The following is a 20,707-nucleotide window of genomic DNA, read 5'->3' as shown; positions in this document are numbered from 1 at the left end:
TACCTTCCATGTCAAAAGGGACTTTGCAGGTGTGATTAAGAATCTTGAGAAGGTAAGATAATCCTGGATTATCTATGTGGGCCCAATAAAATCACAATGGTCCTCATAAGAGGAAGAGAGGAAGGTGAAAGGCAGAGAGAGACAGATGTGAGGAAGGAAGCAGAGATGAGAGGGATGCAGGCCAAGGAACGGGCAGCTTCTAGAAGCTGGAAAAGAACAAGGAATGGATTCGTCTCTAGAGCCTACAAAGATTGATTATTGGTTTTTAGATTTTTTTTACCTCAGAACTATAAGATAATAAATTTGTGTTGTTTTAATCCACTAAATTTGTGGTAATTTGTTACAGCAGCAATAGAAAAGTAATGCAGGCTTTATCAGTGTGGTTTTGCTAAAAGGAAGCAAGTTGTATTACTTGAGGTACTATGTAGAGACAGTTAGTGATCCATATATTTTTTTATAATTGCAGCTTTCAAATGAGCTTTTTAATTTCTGGTAATTATTACTAATGGAGGGGAATAAATAAAGGCTTGAAAGTTACTGTTCTCCCAAACCTTCTATCCTCATTCTTCTGCTTCCAATTTTCCCAGTTTCCTGCCTTGACTAGTTTTTATGAGTGAGCTTTCCAATTAACCCATGATTCCACTTCACAAACTCTCTTGGAATAAGAGCTCATAACTAAAACAATGAATATACAGGTGGACACAAAAAGGAAATATTTTCATACACTAGGTCATATGCAAAGCACTATCAAGGTACTGTGTGAAGACAATGCATCTTAAATTTACTGATTTGGTGCCCTGAATAATGTGGCATTCATTACTTAAAGTCCATAAGTAAATATCAAGTTGTGACCTATAAACCTAAACATATTATTATTTAATAATTAATTTATAAGAGCTTTAATGACTGATTTAAAATTTAAAAACTAGATTTCAATCTGCTAAAGTACCTTTTCATTTCTTTCTTTCTTTCTTTCTTTCTTTTTTGGTGAGGAAGATTGGCCTTGTGCTAATACCTGTTGCCAATCTTCCTCTTTTTGCTTGAGGAAGAGTGGCCCTGAGCTAACATCTGTGCCCAGCTTCCTCTATTTTGTATGTGGGTTGCCGCCACAGCATGGCTTGATGAGCAGTGTAGGTGTGCACCCAGGATTCGAACCTGCAAACCTGGGCCACCAAAGCAGAGCGCACCAAACTTAACCACTATGCCACTGGGCCAGCATCATCTTTCTTTTTCTTTAGGATAAAAACTCAATTCCTTATTTAACTTCTTTTTCAGTTATGGAATACCCTGCTTTAAGAAAAGTATAGGAATTAAGAAGTCAGACATAAAACTGAGAAGGATGTGTGTACATGATTGTTCATTTTGAAAAAATTATTACAAGTATTCCTAAAATCCTGAACTCATCAAAGTAATTAATTCCATAGCTGATTAGAATAATTTTGGGGAGAAGTTGCTTTGATTCCATTAAAACTAGTGATTTAATTAAAATGATATAATTTAAAACCATTATAAGAACATGCAGCAATTTTAAATTTAAATTGTGGCAGTCTCTAAAAGCAGCTGGACTCTACTTACTTTCTGCCTTCATCAATTGATAACTCCACAGATCCTTGTGAACTGTTTTAGACCCCAATTCTCAGCATGGTTGCTTGTTGCAATGAGGGCAGTGACTTTATTTAAGAGAATGCTGCCTATGCAGCATCCTTTAGAATCTTTTGAAATAAAATGTGAAGAAAAATTAGGAAGGGCTCTTAATTAGAAAGGAAAGTGTTTTACTGACATCTGTAGGCAAGACCACGGGATTGCTGTTGGTCTGTTCCCAGGGAAGTAGGTATTGCAGGTGTCTGTGAATCCAGGGTGGTGGTTACAGGATGGGAACCTGAGGTTCTCCTGCTCTGAGGCTTTAAGCGCATTCATACCATGCTTCCTCTTCCTCCTGTCCATTCACCTCTGGAAAGAGAAACCATCAAGAGCTCTAGAGCAAAGGGGCCACAAGGCTTTCAGTGCCAATGCTTCTAAACAATACATCTGATTCTCAACTCCCCCAAACCTATTTTTATTTTGCATTTAAAAAAAAGTGGTATAATATACAAATGGCTTTAATTTTTTTCTCAAGATTTCGGATTACTGGCAGAGTGTACTTTAGAGAGGCTGGCTGTAAGTGTCACTGCAAATGGAAAAAAATACAATTAAGAATAGAGATAAAATCACTAGATGAAATCACATATTTAAGTAAATGAAAACATAACAGTTTACCAATATTGTTATTTACACACAGCTTTTAACTCATATATATATTACATTAAAAAAGTACATATAAAATTTAAACAAATTACTTGATTGAATAATAATAAAGGAACTTTTTGCCCATAATAAAAGTAGCTCTTATTTTAAGTAAAGAAGTGTTCATACACAAGAAAGCCTGTGATTTATTCTGCCAAACCCAAAGCTTGGAGTAATGGGGTCTTCAGGATGGATCATGGGAGGTATTTCACTTACTGGTGAAGTGGAAGATAACGACCTAATTCTGCCAGAAATTTTACATTGCAATACTCTCTATCCCCCAACAAAGGGATATAATGGAATTTTGGAAAACCGGGGATATTCATTGAAAGAAACATTGAGAGAGATATTATGAAAGAAATTCCTATCGTCTGGAGAAAAGGACTAGCTCAAAGTACTCTAATATGTGCAACAAAATGCTGGAAGTTCCAAATTAAAATCGTTCTCCCTGCAATGCAACAAGCTCAACTACATCTTACTCTCTGCTAAAATCTTTCAACTTAGTTAACTGGGTAATTTTCCCTCCGGGAATAAATTCTCAATTTTATGGGAGAAGTTCAAAACAGAATTCACTTTGCAGACAACTGCTTTACAAGCAAATGTGCTAGAACGTTTTTATAAAGTGAGGGATATAGGCATTATCTCACTTACATGAGTTTAGCAAATTTTTGTTTCCTCTTAAAAATCTGAAAGGACGATGGTGTGTAAACAGAACATGTGTGTACTTTAATAGCAGGATTCTAGGTATTGATTAATGCAATAAAAGAGATCAAAACATGCCAAATAATTACCAAGTACTCTTCCTTTACATCAACAGCGTCATTGCACTGACTGTGCATTTACTAATTTAAAATATACATCTTGATTTCTCAGGAGCTCTTGATGAGTTCCCTGTTCTTTTATCTTTCCATTGTGCAGAACCACTATCAAATCTGCGTTTTGTATTGTGGAGAGTCTGTGAGTGACCACCAGGCACGTCCTCCCCTTACGAGCATTATCAAGGGCGTGCTGAACCACCTAGAAGAGAGGAGGACCTGTGATCTCCAGCTTGGGTTAGATGCTAATAAACTTGCCCAAGTCAAATTGATTAAGGTAATCTAATAACATTCTTTGTGTATTTGCTTATCCCCAAGGAAACTGCCCTACTTTGTGAAATATTCACCATATTCAACAGAAATCTAGAAAAAGTAATTATAGACATATTAAGTAAGACTTTTAATTGGAAAAGCTTTTGTGACAATGAATAAAAATGACATGGTTGTTTGTATGTAACTGGTTTCAAACTCAAAGCCAGAAAGTAGCATTTCCACACCTAAGTAGAATTGTCTCATTTACTTGCTCTATTTCCTCTCATTGTATTATTACTATTTTTGGGGGTAGAATTTAGCTGTAAAACTGTCCTAGCTAAAACAGCATCTCAGCTACAATGAAGTTATAATGCTATATAGAGGAAATGAGAGTGGAGGGTGAAAAACAATATTTGTTGAATATATAAAATGTTCCAGTGATGGCTATCTCATTTAAATCCCTGAAAAAACCCTGTAAGTTGGGAGGTATTTTAATTTTTTTGATGAGTAAACCAAGATTCAAAAAGTCCAGGTCACATGACCAAGGTCACACACTGCTAGTAACTGACGAATCCAGGATTACAGCCCAGATATGTCTGATTCCAAAAGTCATGTTTTTTTCTTTTATAACACACAGTCTCCTTGGAAATCAAGAATGATAATCAAGGGCCGGCCGGTGGCCGAGTGGGTAAATTTGTGTGCTCCGCCTTGGTGGCCCAGGGTTTCACTGGTTCCAATCCTGGGCGCTGACATGGCACCACTCGTCAGGACATGCCAAGGCGGCGTCCCACACAGCACAACCAGAAGGACCTACAACTAGAATATACAATTATGTACTGGGGAGCTTTGGGGAGAAGAAGAGGAAGAAGAAAAAAACCGATTGGCAACAGATGTTAGCTCAGGTGCCAATCTTTAAAAAAAAAAGAATGATAATCATCTACAAATAACAATCATGTAATGGTTACCACATGGGTTCTTAGGATAGACACCTTCTATTAGAATTTTGGGAAGTTACTTGACTTTTCTAAGCCTTGGTGTGCTAATCTGTAAAATTAGCATGATGATAAAATAAGCTAATTCATCAAGTTGCTGTGAGGATTGAGATAATAACATATAATGAACACTTGATAAATACTAAAGATTATCATTCATTCAACCAATGTTCATTTAACAAGTAAGTGCCTACTATGTGCAAGAAACTACTAGGGGACAAAGACATAGCAAAATTAAACATCTGAAGAAGCTTGCAGTGTAGGTCTATTGTCAGACGTCTGTCTGTTTCCTTGTTTTCTTTTCAAATCAAGCTAACAGTCTGTAGAAGGTAGAGTAACTAGCAGGCTCTGACATTACAGTGTAGTTCACTCTTTTATGCATGTAGATTGCCTTACTAATTTATTTGGCATCATTAGAATACTAATAAAATAGGAAAGTTATTTTTCTTGGATTTTTTCTTTCAGTGAAGAAACATTTCAAGAATTGGGCTCCTTTTGATAATAAGGCCAATTCATGTGAGAAAACCTTTCTAGAACGTGAGGTGCCCTGTGTCCCTGCTCTCTCCCACCTCCCCACCAGCCTCTAACCGTGGTTTTTAAAGGCCAAAACCTTAATTAGAACTGGTGACCCTAGACTGCAATTCTCTCCAGGCCTTTCTTTTCTCAAACTGACCTTGATTTCTTCCACCATACTCCACTCTCGTATTTGATATATTTTGAGATGAAAGAAGAGGATGTTACCTTTTCACTCTCATTATCAAGGGCTGAAGTGGCCTCGTCCAACAATAAAATTTTTGGTTTTCGGAGAAGAGCCCTTGCAATAGCCAGTCTTTGTTTCTGGCCGCCAGAAAGCTGTGTTCCTTTCAGTCCAACTTGTGTGTTGTATTTCTATTACAGGAACATGCAATTAAGAAAGCAAGCCTTGGTTATTTGAATTAGCATGGGAACTGTGGGCGAGAACCATCTAAATATTTCAAATTTTGTTATTCTTGAAAATTTGTGTCCTAATGAGTGCTAAAATCTATTCTTGGGCTTTGTTACAAATAAATGCTAAACCAGCAGTAAACACTACCATCTCATTTACATATCTAATCTGATCACAAACAGCAGACCTTTGCCTTTGTGCTTCTACAAGAGAATTGTTCAAATTAAAGCATAAGAAAAAAAATTATTGGCAAGAAAAATGTTCCCAGTAAACACAAATATTTTTCCATTAAGTTACATTACCTTCTATTTTCAGGTCAAAATGACTTAAAATATCTAAACACAAGGAGATCATTGGGTTCCTTCACTTTACCTCTCTATAAGCTTCTATGGGCACATCTCTCCAAATGCTAGGAGCCATTCTCAACGGTGCAGGTGTCTTCCTGGCAATAAGTCAGGCCAGCATCTTGAGACAGTCTCTCCATCTTTTCAGGCCATAACAGTGATATTTAGCACTTCACAATGTTTTCACAGCTCTCCTACTTAATAATGACCCCTTCTCCAGTGTTTTCCTCAATAGAACGGTAAAGGAAATTTCTCACATATCCTGAAGCCCTCGTAGTCTGCTAAATCACAATTAGTCAGTTCAGTTGGTGCAAGCAGGCTCCCACTTGTTTTCTAAATTGTCCCATTGACTTTGCTTCCCTCCAAGGTTTCACATTACTTTCTATTAGCTGTCACCAGTTGTCTAACAAATACATGCCACTGGTACCCAGATAAGAATGTGTGGATGGATCAACTCCACTGGGAAGGCAACTCCAAGTGTATAACCTTCTAAAAGTGAATCCTATCCTGTATGAGCATCACAGACAAGATGCAGCATATGATTAATATGCTGTTCATTTTGTCTTAGTACCCTGGAGAAACTTGAATGAATTGCCTTTCCCTCCATATCTGACTGCCTTCAGGAGGTACCATTCGACAGAGGGCGTTGAGAGAGCCTGTGACATAACCTTGTGATAAATGTGCCTACTTCATCTCAAAGTTTATTTTTCAATTTAAAATGCACAGTTGCTTGCTTTATATCAAACAACGGGGGTCTGAATTACTAATGCCCAGTAAAAGTATCTTTTCTAAAGTGAATGCTTGACAAAGAAAACAGACTTTAGCTATCTCCCCTGTGATTTTATCTGGGACTGAAAGCTGGCTGGGCCTCTTCCTCCTAAGATGCACTTTATTACATTTGGAATCACAGGGCAGGATAATCAAAAAACTATGTCATTCATTTCCACTCTGCAAAGTTCCCATCCAAATTAGAGAATCCAATCTTAAACCAAAACTTGAGAGAGGATTGGGTGGGAATGATAATGGGCTTGTAGCTCTTTCTCCCAGTCTAGCTTAAATTGTACATGGATTCTTCTTGTGAAGCTGAAGAAGATGCAATTCTAACTTATAAATCACCTTGCATTTCTTGGCTTTCTCTGGATTGCAGGAAGATGTCTCAAGAGCGAATTGGATGAAAATTAAATTCAGATGTTTTTGCCCATCATTAAGCAGAATAGATTATAAATGTGAATATACACATTGTCTTAATAGCAACCCAAAAAGATTTTCAGATACTTAAAGTGAAGGTTTTTATTTTTTAATGAAGGATCATGGAGTTCCATCCTTTCCTGTTTAAACTGAAAATTTAAGTCAGTTGTCTGGCAAACACTGGGCTGGTGAGTGCCTGGAAATCACCTGTTTTTTGTGACACTCAAGGGGCAACAGTTCCTCAATATGAACCTGAAGCTAAAAGCTAGTTGGGTCCTGGAAGAAACATTGGAGAGTCTAATCCTAAACCAACTGCATTCTGGAAAGTCCCATGGGCCTTGGCGAGGAGTTTCAAGGGTGGTCGAAGTCCTACTCAAGGAGCCATGATGTGGTTTGACTGAGAGCTGCCACTGTATGATATTGTAGGGACTAGGGGGCATCCATACCTGGTGTGTTTCTCAGAGGATCCTTAAGACCAAGATGGTGTTGCTTCGGCTCCTCTCCCATGCTCCAGGCCCATATTTCTAAATGCCTTCAGGTCATCTTCATGGCATATACCATAGACGCATTACCCTTAGGTCACTCCAGATTGACTCCTTGCTATTCACTCTCACAGTTTGAGCTATCAGACAGGTCCATAATCCCTTACCTGAAATCCTTAGGGCTATAGCTGTTCAAGAATCCCTCCCCCATTTTTTTTTTTACTTTAGAAGAAAATATACTATAAATTATATATACTATATATTATATATATTTAATATACAACATATTATATATTATTTAACACCACCAGAAAGGTCTTGGGATGCAACTGGTAATCAAATACGTGAACATTTGTGAAAAAATATTTGATTATTTATTCTAAGTAGGATTAATGAAGATTTCATATAGCCTCACATCATATTGGCCATGAAACAAATTTGCACTAAACATACAAAATTTCTGTGTGTGTGTGTGGGAGGGGAGGGCATGGAGTTTAAGAGCTTTTGGAAATTGGAAGTGGGGAAAAGGAAATGTAGACCTGCATTTCTCTCATCCAGACTGTTGTAAAGCACCAGGACTTGCCCCTCTAATGCCAGTTGGCTATTGCAACAGAGGCCACAGAACCTCCTGAATGAGCAAATAAAAGGCTGAGCTTCAGTAGCAAGTTTTTTCCTTTAAAAATTTGATCATGTCATTCCTCTGCCCAAAAACATCTAGTGGTTTCCGATTTCCAGTAAGACAGAGTTCAAACTTCTTAGCCTGGTATATCAGAACCTTCACATTTAGTCCCTGCTTATATTTTGGCCTCTTCTTCTCAATTCCCCACTTTATGCTTTATGTTCAGGATTTTAAATTTATTTCCCCCCAAACACCTAAAAACTTTTTACACGTATATGTTTCTGTGTGAGCTTACGTTGTCTTCTAAGAATGGATCTGTCCCTTCTCTGCCTGGTGAACTCCTACTCATTCTTCAAAACCCAGCTCAAAGCAACATCCTCCATTTGGTTTTCTCTGAGCACCTGGAGACTTTGCCATTCCTTCCTTTGTACTCTCATCACATGCTCTGTGTGTCTTTATTACAGCAGGCTGCCAAGTGTATCATACACTTTCTTGCTCACTTTCCAGAGACAATCTTGAGCCAAGTCCTGGCAATTCCACTTTTGCAATCTTTTAAATCGTTTTCTTTGCTTTATTTCACTTTATAATTTGTAATTCATGCCTTTATAACTTAAGCCTGGAAATAGCTCCTGAGTGATCTCCTAAACCTCCGGTCTCTTCCTTACTCCAAATGGTCATTTACATTGCTGCTAGATTAGTAGTTCCAATGTCCTATTCCAAAATGATATTTTGGCACCAGATTTCTTTGTGGTTCTACATATTTTGGGAGGTAACAGTGATATGAAGATAAACTAAAGTCAAATTCGAAAACGCTGAGAAACAAGCTATTCTTTCTTTTAGGAAATAATATCTTGGTTCTCAAAGTTTACAGTAAAAAGTTAGCACACTGAATCTCTACAGTATGTAGTTTTGGGTAAATTTGAGAAATAGTACAATAAAAAGAATGAAAGATAAACAATTTAAGAATAAAGGTCAAATTGTACAAATATAAAATGGATAGCATTTTACCATATGTAAATTTAAGAAAAAAAACTATCAGAGTTAAGTGGATAATAATCTGACCACGAATCAACAGTGTGGTGAATGCCTTGGTTAAAAAAGGGAATTACCATTGAAAGACACTTACAGGGTCAGAATATTTATAAAAAATATGTTAATCCTTCCATTATAGTTAGTAATGCAGAACCTTACTGGAGTGAGGGAAATTGTATTAATGGTCTGCTCCTGGTTGTAGGCCTTGTTTAGTATGGAGGGGATAGTGAGGGAAGATCTAGTAGTATAAAAGAGAGTAGGTGACCATTATCCTCCCCCAAAGAAGAGGGTATTAGAATAGTTGTTTGATATAATGATTATTAAATTTTGGCATTTCCTTTTAAAGTGAGATATAAAATGACATTATAAAATTTGTTTCTAGGGCCAGCCCCATGGCCAAGTGGTTAAGTCCACACTCTGCTTCAGCGGCCCAAGGTTTTGCTGGTTCAGATCCTGGGCACAGAACTAGCATTGCTCATCAAGCCAGGCTGAGGGGGTGTCCCATACAGCACAACTAGAAGGACCTACAACTAGAATATACAACAAGGTACTGGGGGGCTCTGGGGAGAAGAAGGGAAAAATAAAATAAGATTGGCAATAGATGTTAGCTCAGGGCGATTCTTAAAAAAAGAAATTTGTTTCTAATTAAGAGTATCTATATTTTAATTTTACTTTGTGTGAGAGTGTATGTAGGTATAAACACTCTGGTGTTCCAAGCACTGTAAGTTATGATTACCCATCTCTGAGCTCTAATTCCAGATTTGTTTCAATGCTTGCTATGCCAAAGACTTCTCTACGGTTAGCCAAGGTTTTTAACTTTTCTGAGATTTCGCATGAGCTGTCACAGTCAATACAGAGAGGAGACAAAAATGGCAGGCACAGACCTAACGCTCTAGTGGGGAGAGGAGACACTAACAGGTCAATAAGCACTCAGGATAATTTCATACCGTGATAAATGTCCTGAAGACTATGTGATAGGTGACAGGCATGGTTGGGACTCTAAGGTGGCCAGGGAAGGCCTTTGCAAAGGTGATATTTTAAGGAGGTTGAAAGTTAAGGAGCTGGCTCTTCAAAGAGCCAAAGGAAGCGAGGTCCCAGCTGAAGAAACAGCAAGTGTAAATGTCCTGAGGTAGGGAAGAACTTGGCATGTTCAGGAATCAGAAAAAAGGCCAGCATGGCTAGAGAAGAGTGAGCATATGGTGAGGAGTGAGCTAGAGAGGCAAGCAGGGCCAGATCACAGAAGGCCTTGCCAGCCACATAAGGTGTTTGGACTTTATTCTAAGTGCAAAGGGATGCCATTAGGAAGTTTTAGCAGGGAGGGATCTGGTCTAATTTATGTTTTTAAAGGATCTCTCTAGTTGCTGTGAAGAAGAAGAATTATAAAAGGGCAAGAGTGAAAGCAGGAAGACAAATTAAGAGGCTGCTGGAGTTGTCCAGAGGGGAATGATGGTGGTGTAGACATGAGTAGAGTGTAAATGGATAGAAGGTGAAGAATCGAAAAATGAAAATTAAATCAGTGAATGTTAATACAGTTTGGTCTTGGAAAAAACAGTCACACAAAATTCTCAAACTTTGCTTTTTACATCCAACTACATTAGATGCTGGCAATAAATAAATTGTATAATCAACCCTTAGGCCCAGTAAATTACTTGGGCTTACTTGGCAGCTTTGTAGTTCAAGATTTCAGATATTTTCTTACCTCAGGGAGACCCTCAATAAAAGAATGGATATTCGCTGCATTTGCTACTTCTTTTATCTCATCTAACGGCACAACACGGCTGTTATCACCATAGGCAATGTTCTCGGCAATGCTACAGTTGAAGAGCACAGGCTCTTGAGAAACAATTGCTATTTGGGAACGGAGCCATTGTATGTTCAATTCCTTTGCATCCACACCATCAAAAAGCTGCCAAAAGCATAATGGAGAATGGTATGTGAAGATCCAACAACAGTATCATGTTACAGTTCACTGTATTCAAACATACACAAATCAAAACAAGGTTAGGAATTCAAGCTATTTCATGGTATAATGTTACCCAAGGAAGGCTCATAAATCATATGCTGTATAGAAGCAGACTGCACATAACTGACTAACATGCCGACTCCTAAACTTACTTGACATTTCTAGGAATGACCACATATTCTAGAGACCTGCCCAAAGTCTAAAGTCTGGTGCTCTGTACTGAAGTCAGATGGAAAATGAACAACTTCCACTGTAACAGGATCCCACTTTATTAAAGCCCAGTGAGAGAGTAGACGTAGACTGATACAGTAGTTCACGTGTAGAAATATGTTATTTTGTACATAGCCATGTTTATTCATATGAACAAATAGCAACACTCAACTACATTTGATGAGCATATCTACTATGTGATGGGACTTTTCAGGCACTGGGGAAATAGCGGTAAACAAGACAAAACTCTCCTGCACCTTAAATTTTAGTGGAGAGAGGAAGGCAATAAACACACTAACAACTCAAACTCAGAAGAAGAAAGTGTCCTGAAGACAGGATGGTGGGATAAAGAGTGACTGAGGATGTGGGAAGTGGGTGGGTGGATGCATCATTTTCTATAGACTTATCTAAGAAGCCCTACCTAAGGAAGTAACATTTAGATTGAGATATGAATGATGAGAAGGAGCCAGCAAAGAAGTAAGAGTAAGAACATTCTATGCAGGGGAATAGCAAGAACAAAGGCCCATAAATGTGTTCAAAGAACATAAAGAAGCCAGTGAGACTGACACACAGTGCACAATGACGTAGGGAGTGACAGGAGAGGAGTCTGGAGAGAGAGGAAGATCCTGAAGGACCTTGATTGATGATATGGATTCTGGCTTATTCTAACTGCAGTGGGAAACCATTGGAGAGTTAAAAGAGGGAGTGTACTATGCTATGAGCAAATAGATGAGTGCTACCTAATTTCGGTACTCATTGTTAACTCATTGTTCTTACTGGTAACAACGCAGCCATTTTGGACCATTCCGTTGTGCAAATAGTCATTGAGAATCTGTGATGGGGAAAAGACTGAACTGCAGGAGAATGAGGACTAATATGACAGTCTGACTTTTAGGAGCTTATGGTTTTTTGTGGGGAGGAGGAGGCAGAACAGGAAGTTATGTTTGTATGTGTGACGTATATTGGTTGCGGGGAGAGGATAATTGAAAACCTGAATATAAGGTAGGGTAAGAAAAGTGCTAGGTGAGAAAAACTGTCCTTGGAGTTCAAAGGAGGGAGAGACTGCATTTTTTTGAGACCGGAATGCAGGACTTAACAGAGCTGATTCAAATAATCTCTAATCATGCATAAGGTTTTGAGAGTTGGGGGAGTGGGGATGGCCAGCAGGAACAGCAGGATTCCTGAACCAGGGAGGCAGAGAAAACTATTATCTCTGTCTTAAATCAGAAGAGAATAAAGAAAAAGCCCAGATGTAGATATTAGACCCATACTCCAATACCTGTATTCTAAAAGAATTCCATGGCTTATAAGATCAAAATTTCTGCTGCCATAATGGTTGAAGAATCTTTGGGTCTTTGTAGTTAGCCTCTAAGTCCTATCCATCAAAAAAGTCCTGTCCCTCATTTCTGTTATTGGTTTGCTTGTCCTCTAAGTTAAGGGATAGAGATTTTTTTGGATAACTACTGCACTGTTTGCCCTACCCAAACCAGTGAGGAAGCTTAAGTTCAAGGGAATGTTTAAGGATAGCACCACCAACACCCAAATAAGTTGTATTTAAATTCAGTCTTACCACTTGTCCTTTCACGGGGTCATAAAATCTCTGCAGAAGTTGGACAGAAGTGCTTTTCCCACAGCCACTGCTCCCAACAAATGCTACTGTCTTCCCTTTTTCAATAATGAGGGATAAGCCACGAAGGATGAGAACATCTGGGCGACACGGATAGAAGAAGGAGACTTCTCGAAATTCTATATTCCCTTCACATGTGTCCTGTAAAAGACAGTTGGCATTGTTTAGAAGGATGACTTAGAAAGGTTGTAACACATTATAACACACTGGCTGAGTGCTTTCTGAAATCTGTGTGTTTCCACAACCATTTTAATTTTAAACCATTGTATTCTTTTCTGTAGAGCTGCTAACTGCACATTGGTTTCTGTCACTTTTGTTTTGATTTTTATATCAGTAATTCTTCTGGTCTTTACTACTGGACTTCACCAAGTTCCTAAAAAGCACTGGTTTCCTTCAGCCTCACTACCTACACACAATCCAATCTGCAGTTTAGCTGTTTGACTAGCTCCTCTGAATAAATACATCATTTTTTAAAAATTTAATTTGTGCTTTACAAACCTTTATTACTAAATTAAGAATAGCTGGGGTCCTCATAAACTGTATGCATAAATGTTATTTTTGTAAGTTGGACCATGTCTTAGAGTTAATAAACATTACATTTTGAATTCAGAATTATCTTTGTTTTCAGTTAATCATTATTTGGCAGTGACACTTGCCTAAAAGTTTATTTTTCTCTCTATGCTTCAATCTCTTAAGTGGTTGACAACTTATAAACAAATACTTAACATACACCAGGGATGTTTATAAAAGACTTCCCAGAACTATCGCTAAATGATGATTAACTTCCCTTCATATATTTGGTTCATAAGATTTTAGGTTATTTTGAACTTCATGTTTGCCCTCAATCAATTGCATTTTAATTAATTTAGTCAGGATTAACAGTCACGCTCAGCATATTCTGAGCCCAGCATACAGGTAGGAGGCAAGGGTAGGTGGAGGGGAGGAGCACCAAAAAATGTCTGACAATAATATTATTCTGTTGTCAAAGGAATGAAATGTTAACATGTGGTTAAGAGTTCTAGAATTAGAAAAAAATATCTGGAAGGATATACGCCAAAACGTTAAGCGTAGTAGTAGCTTATTTTCAGTTTATTCAAACTTTCTGTTTTGCCCCCTACAGCATATGAATATTATTTGTGCAAAAAAGGTTAAAAGAAAAAACCCAGAATACTGCAGAATAATGGAGAGTGCAATTATTTCTCTGTATGCTCTGGTACCTTTGGGAAAGGCATAGAGAGATGTTTTAGACTTCTAGACTTGAACACATTTTAAAATTTATTCTTAACTATTTTAAACATTTTATTATGGAAGATTTCAAACATCTATAAAAGTAGAGAGAATAATGTAATAGGTTGCCACATGCCTATCTCCCAGCTTCAATGATTATCAATATTTGCCAATTTTGTTTTACCAGACTTTAACTTTTAAAAGCATAGGGAGTGATATTTAGAAGTATTCGTATATTAAATAAAATGAAAATTAAATAAGTTAATTTTATAGTCTTTATAAGAAACATTTTCATAGTCTATGTCGTGTATATAGTTCTATGAGGACATTTATCAGTGAGACTCTCAATCCTACTACCGTAACGTTTAGAAAGAAATGAGTAGCAATATTATTATACATGTAAATTGCAAGACTAAAAAAGTTTCCTACACCATTTACTTTCTAAAGAAAAAGTATGAAATCTTATTTTGACCATATCTTTGAGCATTCTATTTTGAGAGTTTCAAGATCTTTTTATTTTTGTCACTAACAACTGGCATTTGTTTTAATAATTATGCAGTTCTAGTGATAGTGTTTTAAGCTGTCATACATATACATCTTTTAAAATTCTAGAGCAAAATAATTTGAAATGAAAAATTTCTTTTAAGTATACCTAATGGCTATTTTTACTTTTAAATTTAAAATGTCTAGAAAGGTCTTAAAATTGAACATATATGGGGGCTGGCCCCGTGGCCGAGTGGTTAAGTTCGCGCGCTCCGCTGCAGGCGGCCCAGTGTTTCGTTGGTTCGAATCCTGGGCGCGGACATGGCACTGCTCGTCAGACCACGCTGAGGCAGCGTCCCACATGCCACAACTAGAGGAACCCACAACGAAGAATACACAACTATGTACCGGGGGGGTTTGGGGAGAAAAAGGAAAAAATAAAATCTTTAAAAAAAAAAAAAAAAAAAAAATTGAGCATATATTTAATGTACAAGACTACAATTGAGAGGCTTGTTTTGAAATTATATAATCTCCCTATTATTTTCCTTTTAATATTAATAGTCCTTTAGAGTTTGTGGCTAAATATGTACATGAATTTAATAAATATAGTTCCTTCTTTTTCCTGTTCTGTTTGCCGATATATTTCCAATGAAAAATGGCATCTGAAGCAGCAGGGCACTGTTTACTTTGCATATATTATCAGAGAAAAAAACCGAATAAACCCTAATGCAAATCTTCACCCAAGATTAAAACTTTTGTCATCCAAATAAAATTAAATATATAAATCAATCTTTTGTTCAAGAACATTCTCATGGCATCAGGCAAATAAATAAACTAGAAGCATATGTTTTTTAATATAAAATACGTATATTTTAGTAGTAGAGGTGAAAATTTCATTAAGACAGGACCCCCTATCTCCCTTGGTAGCCATTACAATTATTTTATCCAAGCTTTTAATTCTTTATAGCACTATCTTTGGCAAAGTTATCAAATAATGACTTCATTTAAGTCTCTCTTTAGAGACCATGCATATGGACAATTAATAATAAATGGACATTTAAAATCATAGTTGTGCTTACTGTTTCTTTCCCTTCTTGACTATAGCTGTCTATAGTTGGTTTCTTTTCCAACAAAGCAAACAGATGTGCAGCCCCAGATTTGGCTCTCGAATATTCAGGTGCCAAAACAAATGTTTCTCCAATGGCCATAGCTCCGTATGCAATTGCAGTAAAAACTCTATCAAAAGATAAAGCATTTGAATCTAGTTAGGTACATTTTCAAACAATGGAGCTCTAAAAGTAAAGGAAAAAGCAGGCACAGGAATATAATCTTTTGGCTTAGACAGCACGTCTAACGCTGAATGCCTAACAATGATATCTCTTTTGCAATTTTCTACCACACAGTGATTATCCTTTGCTCTGTACACAAAAATAACCTTTGGAGCTCAGGTAATCTTAAAAATTTCTTTTCCAATTAGGGACATAGATCAAAGGCCCTAACTAGTGAATATAAATGTTCTTAGCCACCTTGATATAAGGCTCACTTGCTTAGAGATTTGACAGAGAATTCAACTGATAAGAGGAAGAATGAGTCTCCAGTAGTGAGATCTGAATTTACACAGTTGATATGAATTTTTTTTTCTTCTTTTGCATATAATGTAGTTAGAACAAATAATTGATGCCAGATGATTGGTTATCTCTCTGAAGTGCTACATGATGTAAAGAGAGCAAAGCACAGAGATTGTCCCTTGTTAAGGTCCTCAAAACAAAATTTGACTAAAATACACTTTAGCAGGACTAGAAGAAGAGCTTTGATCTTTGAAGTTTGCTATAGATTGTGATCTGTTTCAAAACATGTTAATTATAAAATGGTAAGTATGCAAATGATGTTTGGAAGCATACAGAACATTCACAGAAATGTGGCATATCACGTGGCCATGGCTAAGTATTTTTCTCTCATTTGATTTTTCATTTTAGACAGGAAAACATTTTACTGGAATGAAAAATAATGCATCTCAGTAGCAGAACAAAAGGTATAATTCACCTAAGACTGGACAAGCTTCACTGGCAATATTTAAACACTAGGCAGTAAAAGGACATCACAGAACCCAGTTGCTTGTTTGCTGTGCTGGATCACAGCAAGATAAACATGTCTGGTCTCCTTGTGAATCTCTCTGGAGGTGGAACCTACCAATGGGTGGATGTTGATGCAATCTCTTCAGTGACCTAGATCTCAGATCATGAATCGTGTTGTCTTTACAAAGGTTAAATACAGTGTAAAATATAAAAACAACCAGTTTACTGGCAAGCCTCATGCTAAATTTATTGTAGCCACTAGTTCTCTGATGTTAAGGCATTCTAAGTACTAATACAGAAATTGTTTAATGTGAAAATACCATTCAAAATACTTAATACTCAGCTGTAAATATCAGAAGTGGTTATTGAGCTAAGGTAACACATTAGAGTTGTTTTTTTTTTTTTTAATGGAAGGAAAAAATCAGACTTAACCCTCAGACTGATTCAAGAGTCAGCAGGTGAGATGGGAAGATAATTGGATTACAAGTGAGGAGACCTGGATCCTTGACCCACAAGGATCCTGGACCCACAAGCTTCCCAGAACAACTGAGAAAATACCTTCTTCCTCTGATTTGAGATGTGCCAAAATATCTACCTGCCTAAAATCTCCACCATTAAAAGTCAGTTTAAGCATTAGGCATAAATGTACAGAGGCTAATGTCTTTGTTAGGTCACTCTTAAAATGGAAATTTACCAAGAAGGCCTTCCATTTAGAATTTGGTCTGTGAGAAGTTAGATGTGTGAGATGAGCTCCAGGTATCTGCATTTTTAACAAGCTCCTTGATTGGTGAGTTGCAAAACCACTGATTTAGAGAATGGCACATTCTTTTTACTTAAGGAGGTTTCTAGTTGGAAGGAGTTTTCTTTGTAAACCTCTTCCATTCAGTTAGTTGATTAGATAGAAAACTGTCTAGTCACCCTAGACTCCAGAAAGCACATGGTCTTCTAGGCCAGGTATAATTTAGTGTGCCAAAGAGACACTTGTGACACATTCATGGTAGCTGGGGGCCACATTGGGTCTCTAAGAAGGCTGGAGACTTTGGTGTTGAAGGCAAATCTCATCTATTCACATTTTGTACAACCCTGTATCCATATTTTGCAGAAACTCTCTCCTTTGTCTATACTATAAAAGTATGAGCATCCCTACTTTGTCTGTAGTCTGGTTGAATGAAACTCAAATAACAAGTGATACTAGTGGCCCTAGCTCAGATAGATCCCTGTTTCTCCCTTCCTTCAGGGAACTGGGAAATACCAATGTGATACTGTTCATTAATCATGGTTCTGATGTTAATAGTCTTCCATATGCTATGACAGCTAAAATGTTTATGTCTCCAGAAATGACCCTTTTTAATGAATTTCGTGAAAAGAAATTCAGGAAGTACCTAGGCCAGTAGGAGGAGGAATTTTTGTACTGGGGCCTTTTAATTCTCCTATATTTTAGGGTCATAAAATAACATTAAGCATGTTATTTGTTCCATTTATGTCAAGAATCAGCCCAGCTCTGGATATTCAAATGTTTGGAAAACTACGCAAGAATTTTTAAAAAAATAATTTTACAGAAAGAGTCTATGAAACTTTGTCTACAGAATTCATAAAATAATGATTATAATGATAATAACAGAAAAAATTGTCCACTAAGCAAAGCTTCTGACATCTTGAATCATGAACTTGAATCTGTGCTCTCCTACTTGCTGGTTAAGTGACTTTGGGCAAGGTAGGTAACCTCCTTGAGTCTTACTTAATTTTCCCCATCTATAAAATGGGAATCATAATATTTCATAGGGTAGTTGAAAGGATTAAGCAGATAATGTACAAAAAATCCTTCATACTGAATAAGGATTCAATCAAGGTTTGGTGTTACAGTGATTATCATATGAAACAGAATAGTTGGCAGTCTTGAGAGGTCCCTTTCAAGAAACATCCTATCTGATGTCACTTGCAGGCAAGATAGTGATTAGCATGATTCTGAGTTTGTATCATTCTTTTTCTTCTTTCTTTCTTTCTTTTTTTGCTGAGGAAGATTCACCCTGAGCTAACATCTGTGCAAATATTCCTCTATTTTTTTGTATGTGGGTCATCACCACAGCATGGCTGATGAGTGGTATAGGTCCATGCCCGGGTTCTGAACCTGTGAACCCCAGGACACTGAAGCAGAGCACATCAAACTTAACCACTACACCATGGGGCTAGCCCCTGTATCATTGTTTAACTGAGAAAAGTCTTTGCTTAGTTTTAACCTAAACAAATCTCAGCATGTAGAAGTAGACTCCCAATTACAAACATCCTATTTTTATATAAATAGTTATCTTTGACTTAGACCTGGTCCTTCTGCCAAAGCACCTGGTGTTATGTGTATGCATGTAGAAGGGAAGAAAAATAGGAGAATCCATGAAAAACAGGAGTAGAATCTGTAAAAAGTAGAATCTGGAAGCACATTTTTAGGAATGACTGGACTGCCTAACCATGCATCACTCCAAATTTCCCCCTTTATTTTTGATTCAGTCATTCATTCAGTAAATATTTATTGTGTGCCTACTCTGTGCCAAGCTCTTGTTTTTGGCTCTAGGGAAATGTCAGTAACCAAAAGAGGCCAAGTCCTGCCTTTGCTGAGCTTACAGTCTATGCACTCAGTAAATAAGGAAATAAAAAAGATAATGTCATATAGTGGTAAGTGCCATACACAAAATGAAACATGGTAATGGGATAGAGAGTGATGAGGAGGAGGGATAAGGGGACTACTTTCAGCCATCAGCAGAAGTCTCTCTGAGGAGTGGACTTAAGAGGAGAGGCCTGGATAGTGAGAAAGAGGCAGTCTGGCAAAGAGGTGGAGAATGATCATTCCAGGCAGAGGGAAGAGAAAATGCAAAGGCACTGAGATGGGAGTTCCAGCAACAGAAATGGCAAGTGTGGGGCTGATGTGCAGTTCGCAAAAAAGACATTGGTGGATGAGGTTGGAAAGGGAGGCAGAGATGTGATTGTGCAGGGCTTTCAGGTCAGAGTAAGGAACTTGGCTTTATTCAAATTTCAATGGGAAATCATGACAATATTTTAATAAATTGATGGAATTAGATTTGTGTTTTAAAAGAGCAGTGTAGCTGCTGTGTGGAGAATGTATTATAGGGAAGCAAGAGGGGACACAGGGGCATTAGTGAGCAAGTTGCTGCTGTAGTCCAATCAAGACAGGCAAGGAGGTAAGGAGGAGGGTAACATGCGTAGAGATGGTGAGAAGTATTTTGGAGTTAGAGCTGTCAGGACCGGATGCTGTATGTTGTGGGTGAAGGCAAGAGAAGCAACAAGGATGACTCTTAGATTTTTGGGCTGAGTAAATGCATGAACGGTGGTGCTGTTTACTAAGATGGAGAAGTCTTGGGGAAGAGGAACTTTGGTGAGGAAAAAAACCTCATGTTCTATTTTGGATACATTAAGATATTATTAGACATCCAAGTGGAGCTGTCCAGTAGGTAGCTGGATAAGTGTGTGGTGTTCAGGGGCAGGGTCAGAATTGAAAATACACAGAAAGGAGTCATCAGGACACAGGTGATATTCAAAAGCATCAGACTGGATAAAATCGCCAACGAGTGTGTAGATGAAGAGCTCTGAGAGTGCTAAAGCTCTCCAACATGTGGAGGCCCGGCAGAAAAATGGAAGCCAGTAAAGGAAACAAAGAAGGAGGGCCAATAACAAATGAAAAAAGCCTAGGGAAGAAAATGTTTCAGGAAGGAGACTGTCAAATGTTGCTGAGAGATCAAGTTAGGTGAGATGGGAGAACTGAGCACTGGATGGCTGTATGGGTGGGTGAGATGGAGGCCAGTGGTGACCTTGACAACGAGTCTTTCTAGTGGCATGGTGGGAACCAAGGCTTGACTGAAATGAGTTTAAGGGAGACTGTAAATGAGAAGGTGCACAGACAAAATAGGCAACTCTGGAATTTGTTTTGCTGCAAAGGAGAGCAGAGTGATTGGAAGTAGGTAGAAGGGGACTTAGGGTCATGGGAGAGATTTCTTTCTTTTTCTTAAGACAGGTGATTATAAAGCAAAGAAATAGTAGTAGCAGAGAAACTAATGTGAAGAGATGATTGCAGGAACCCATCGTAGACAGGGATGGTTAATTCTTTCACAGAAATGTCAGGCATGGTGAACTACGTGGTAGCCTCGTGAGTTTGGTGATGGAAAGATGAGGTGGTTCTCTCT

At 37.7% G+C, this 20,707-nt stretch overlaps 1 protein-coding gene across 1 annotated transcript in view; it reads right to left on the bottom strand.

Moving 5' to 3' along the window:
- Positions 1–1,755: 1,755 nt before the first annotated feature.
- ABCB5 (ATP binding cassette subfamily B member 5) overlaps positions 1,756–20,707 on the bottom strand; it is a 135,026-nt gene continuing 116,074 nt past the window's right edge. The window contains exons 26-31 of the mRNA XM_070615876.1: positions 15,522–15,678; positions 12,676–12,873; positions 10,632–10,838; positions 5,084–5,230; positions 3,075–3,300; positions 1,756–2,167 (exon numbers count right to left, since the gene is read on the bottom strand). Of these exons, the coding sequence (XP_070471977.1) occupies positions 3,103–3,300; positions 5,084–5,230; positions 10,632–10,838; positions 12,676–12,873; positions 15,522–15,678 (907 nt within the window). The 3' untranslated portion in view covers positions 1,756–2,167; positions 3,075–3,102. The remainder of the gene's footprint in view (positions 2,168–3,074; positions 3,301–5,083; positions 5,231–10,631; positions 10,839–12,675; positions 12,874–15,521; positions 15,679–20,707) is intronic.

Source organism: Equus przewalskii, chromosome 4 (genome assembly GCF_037783145.1).
Source record: "Equus przewalskii isolate Varuska chromosome 4, EquPr2, whole genome shotgun sequence".
Lineage (NCBI taxonomy): Eukaryota > Metazoa > Chordata > Mammalia > Perissodactyla > Equidae > Equus > Equus przewalskii.
Note: the sequence above shows the minus strand (reverse complement) of the source record. Positions and strands in the feature narration are given on the sequence as shown.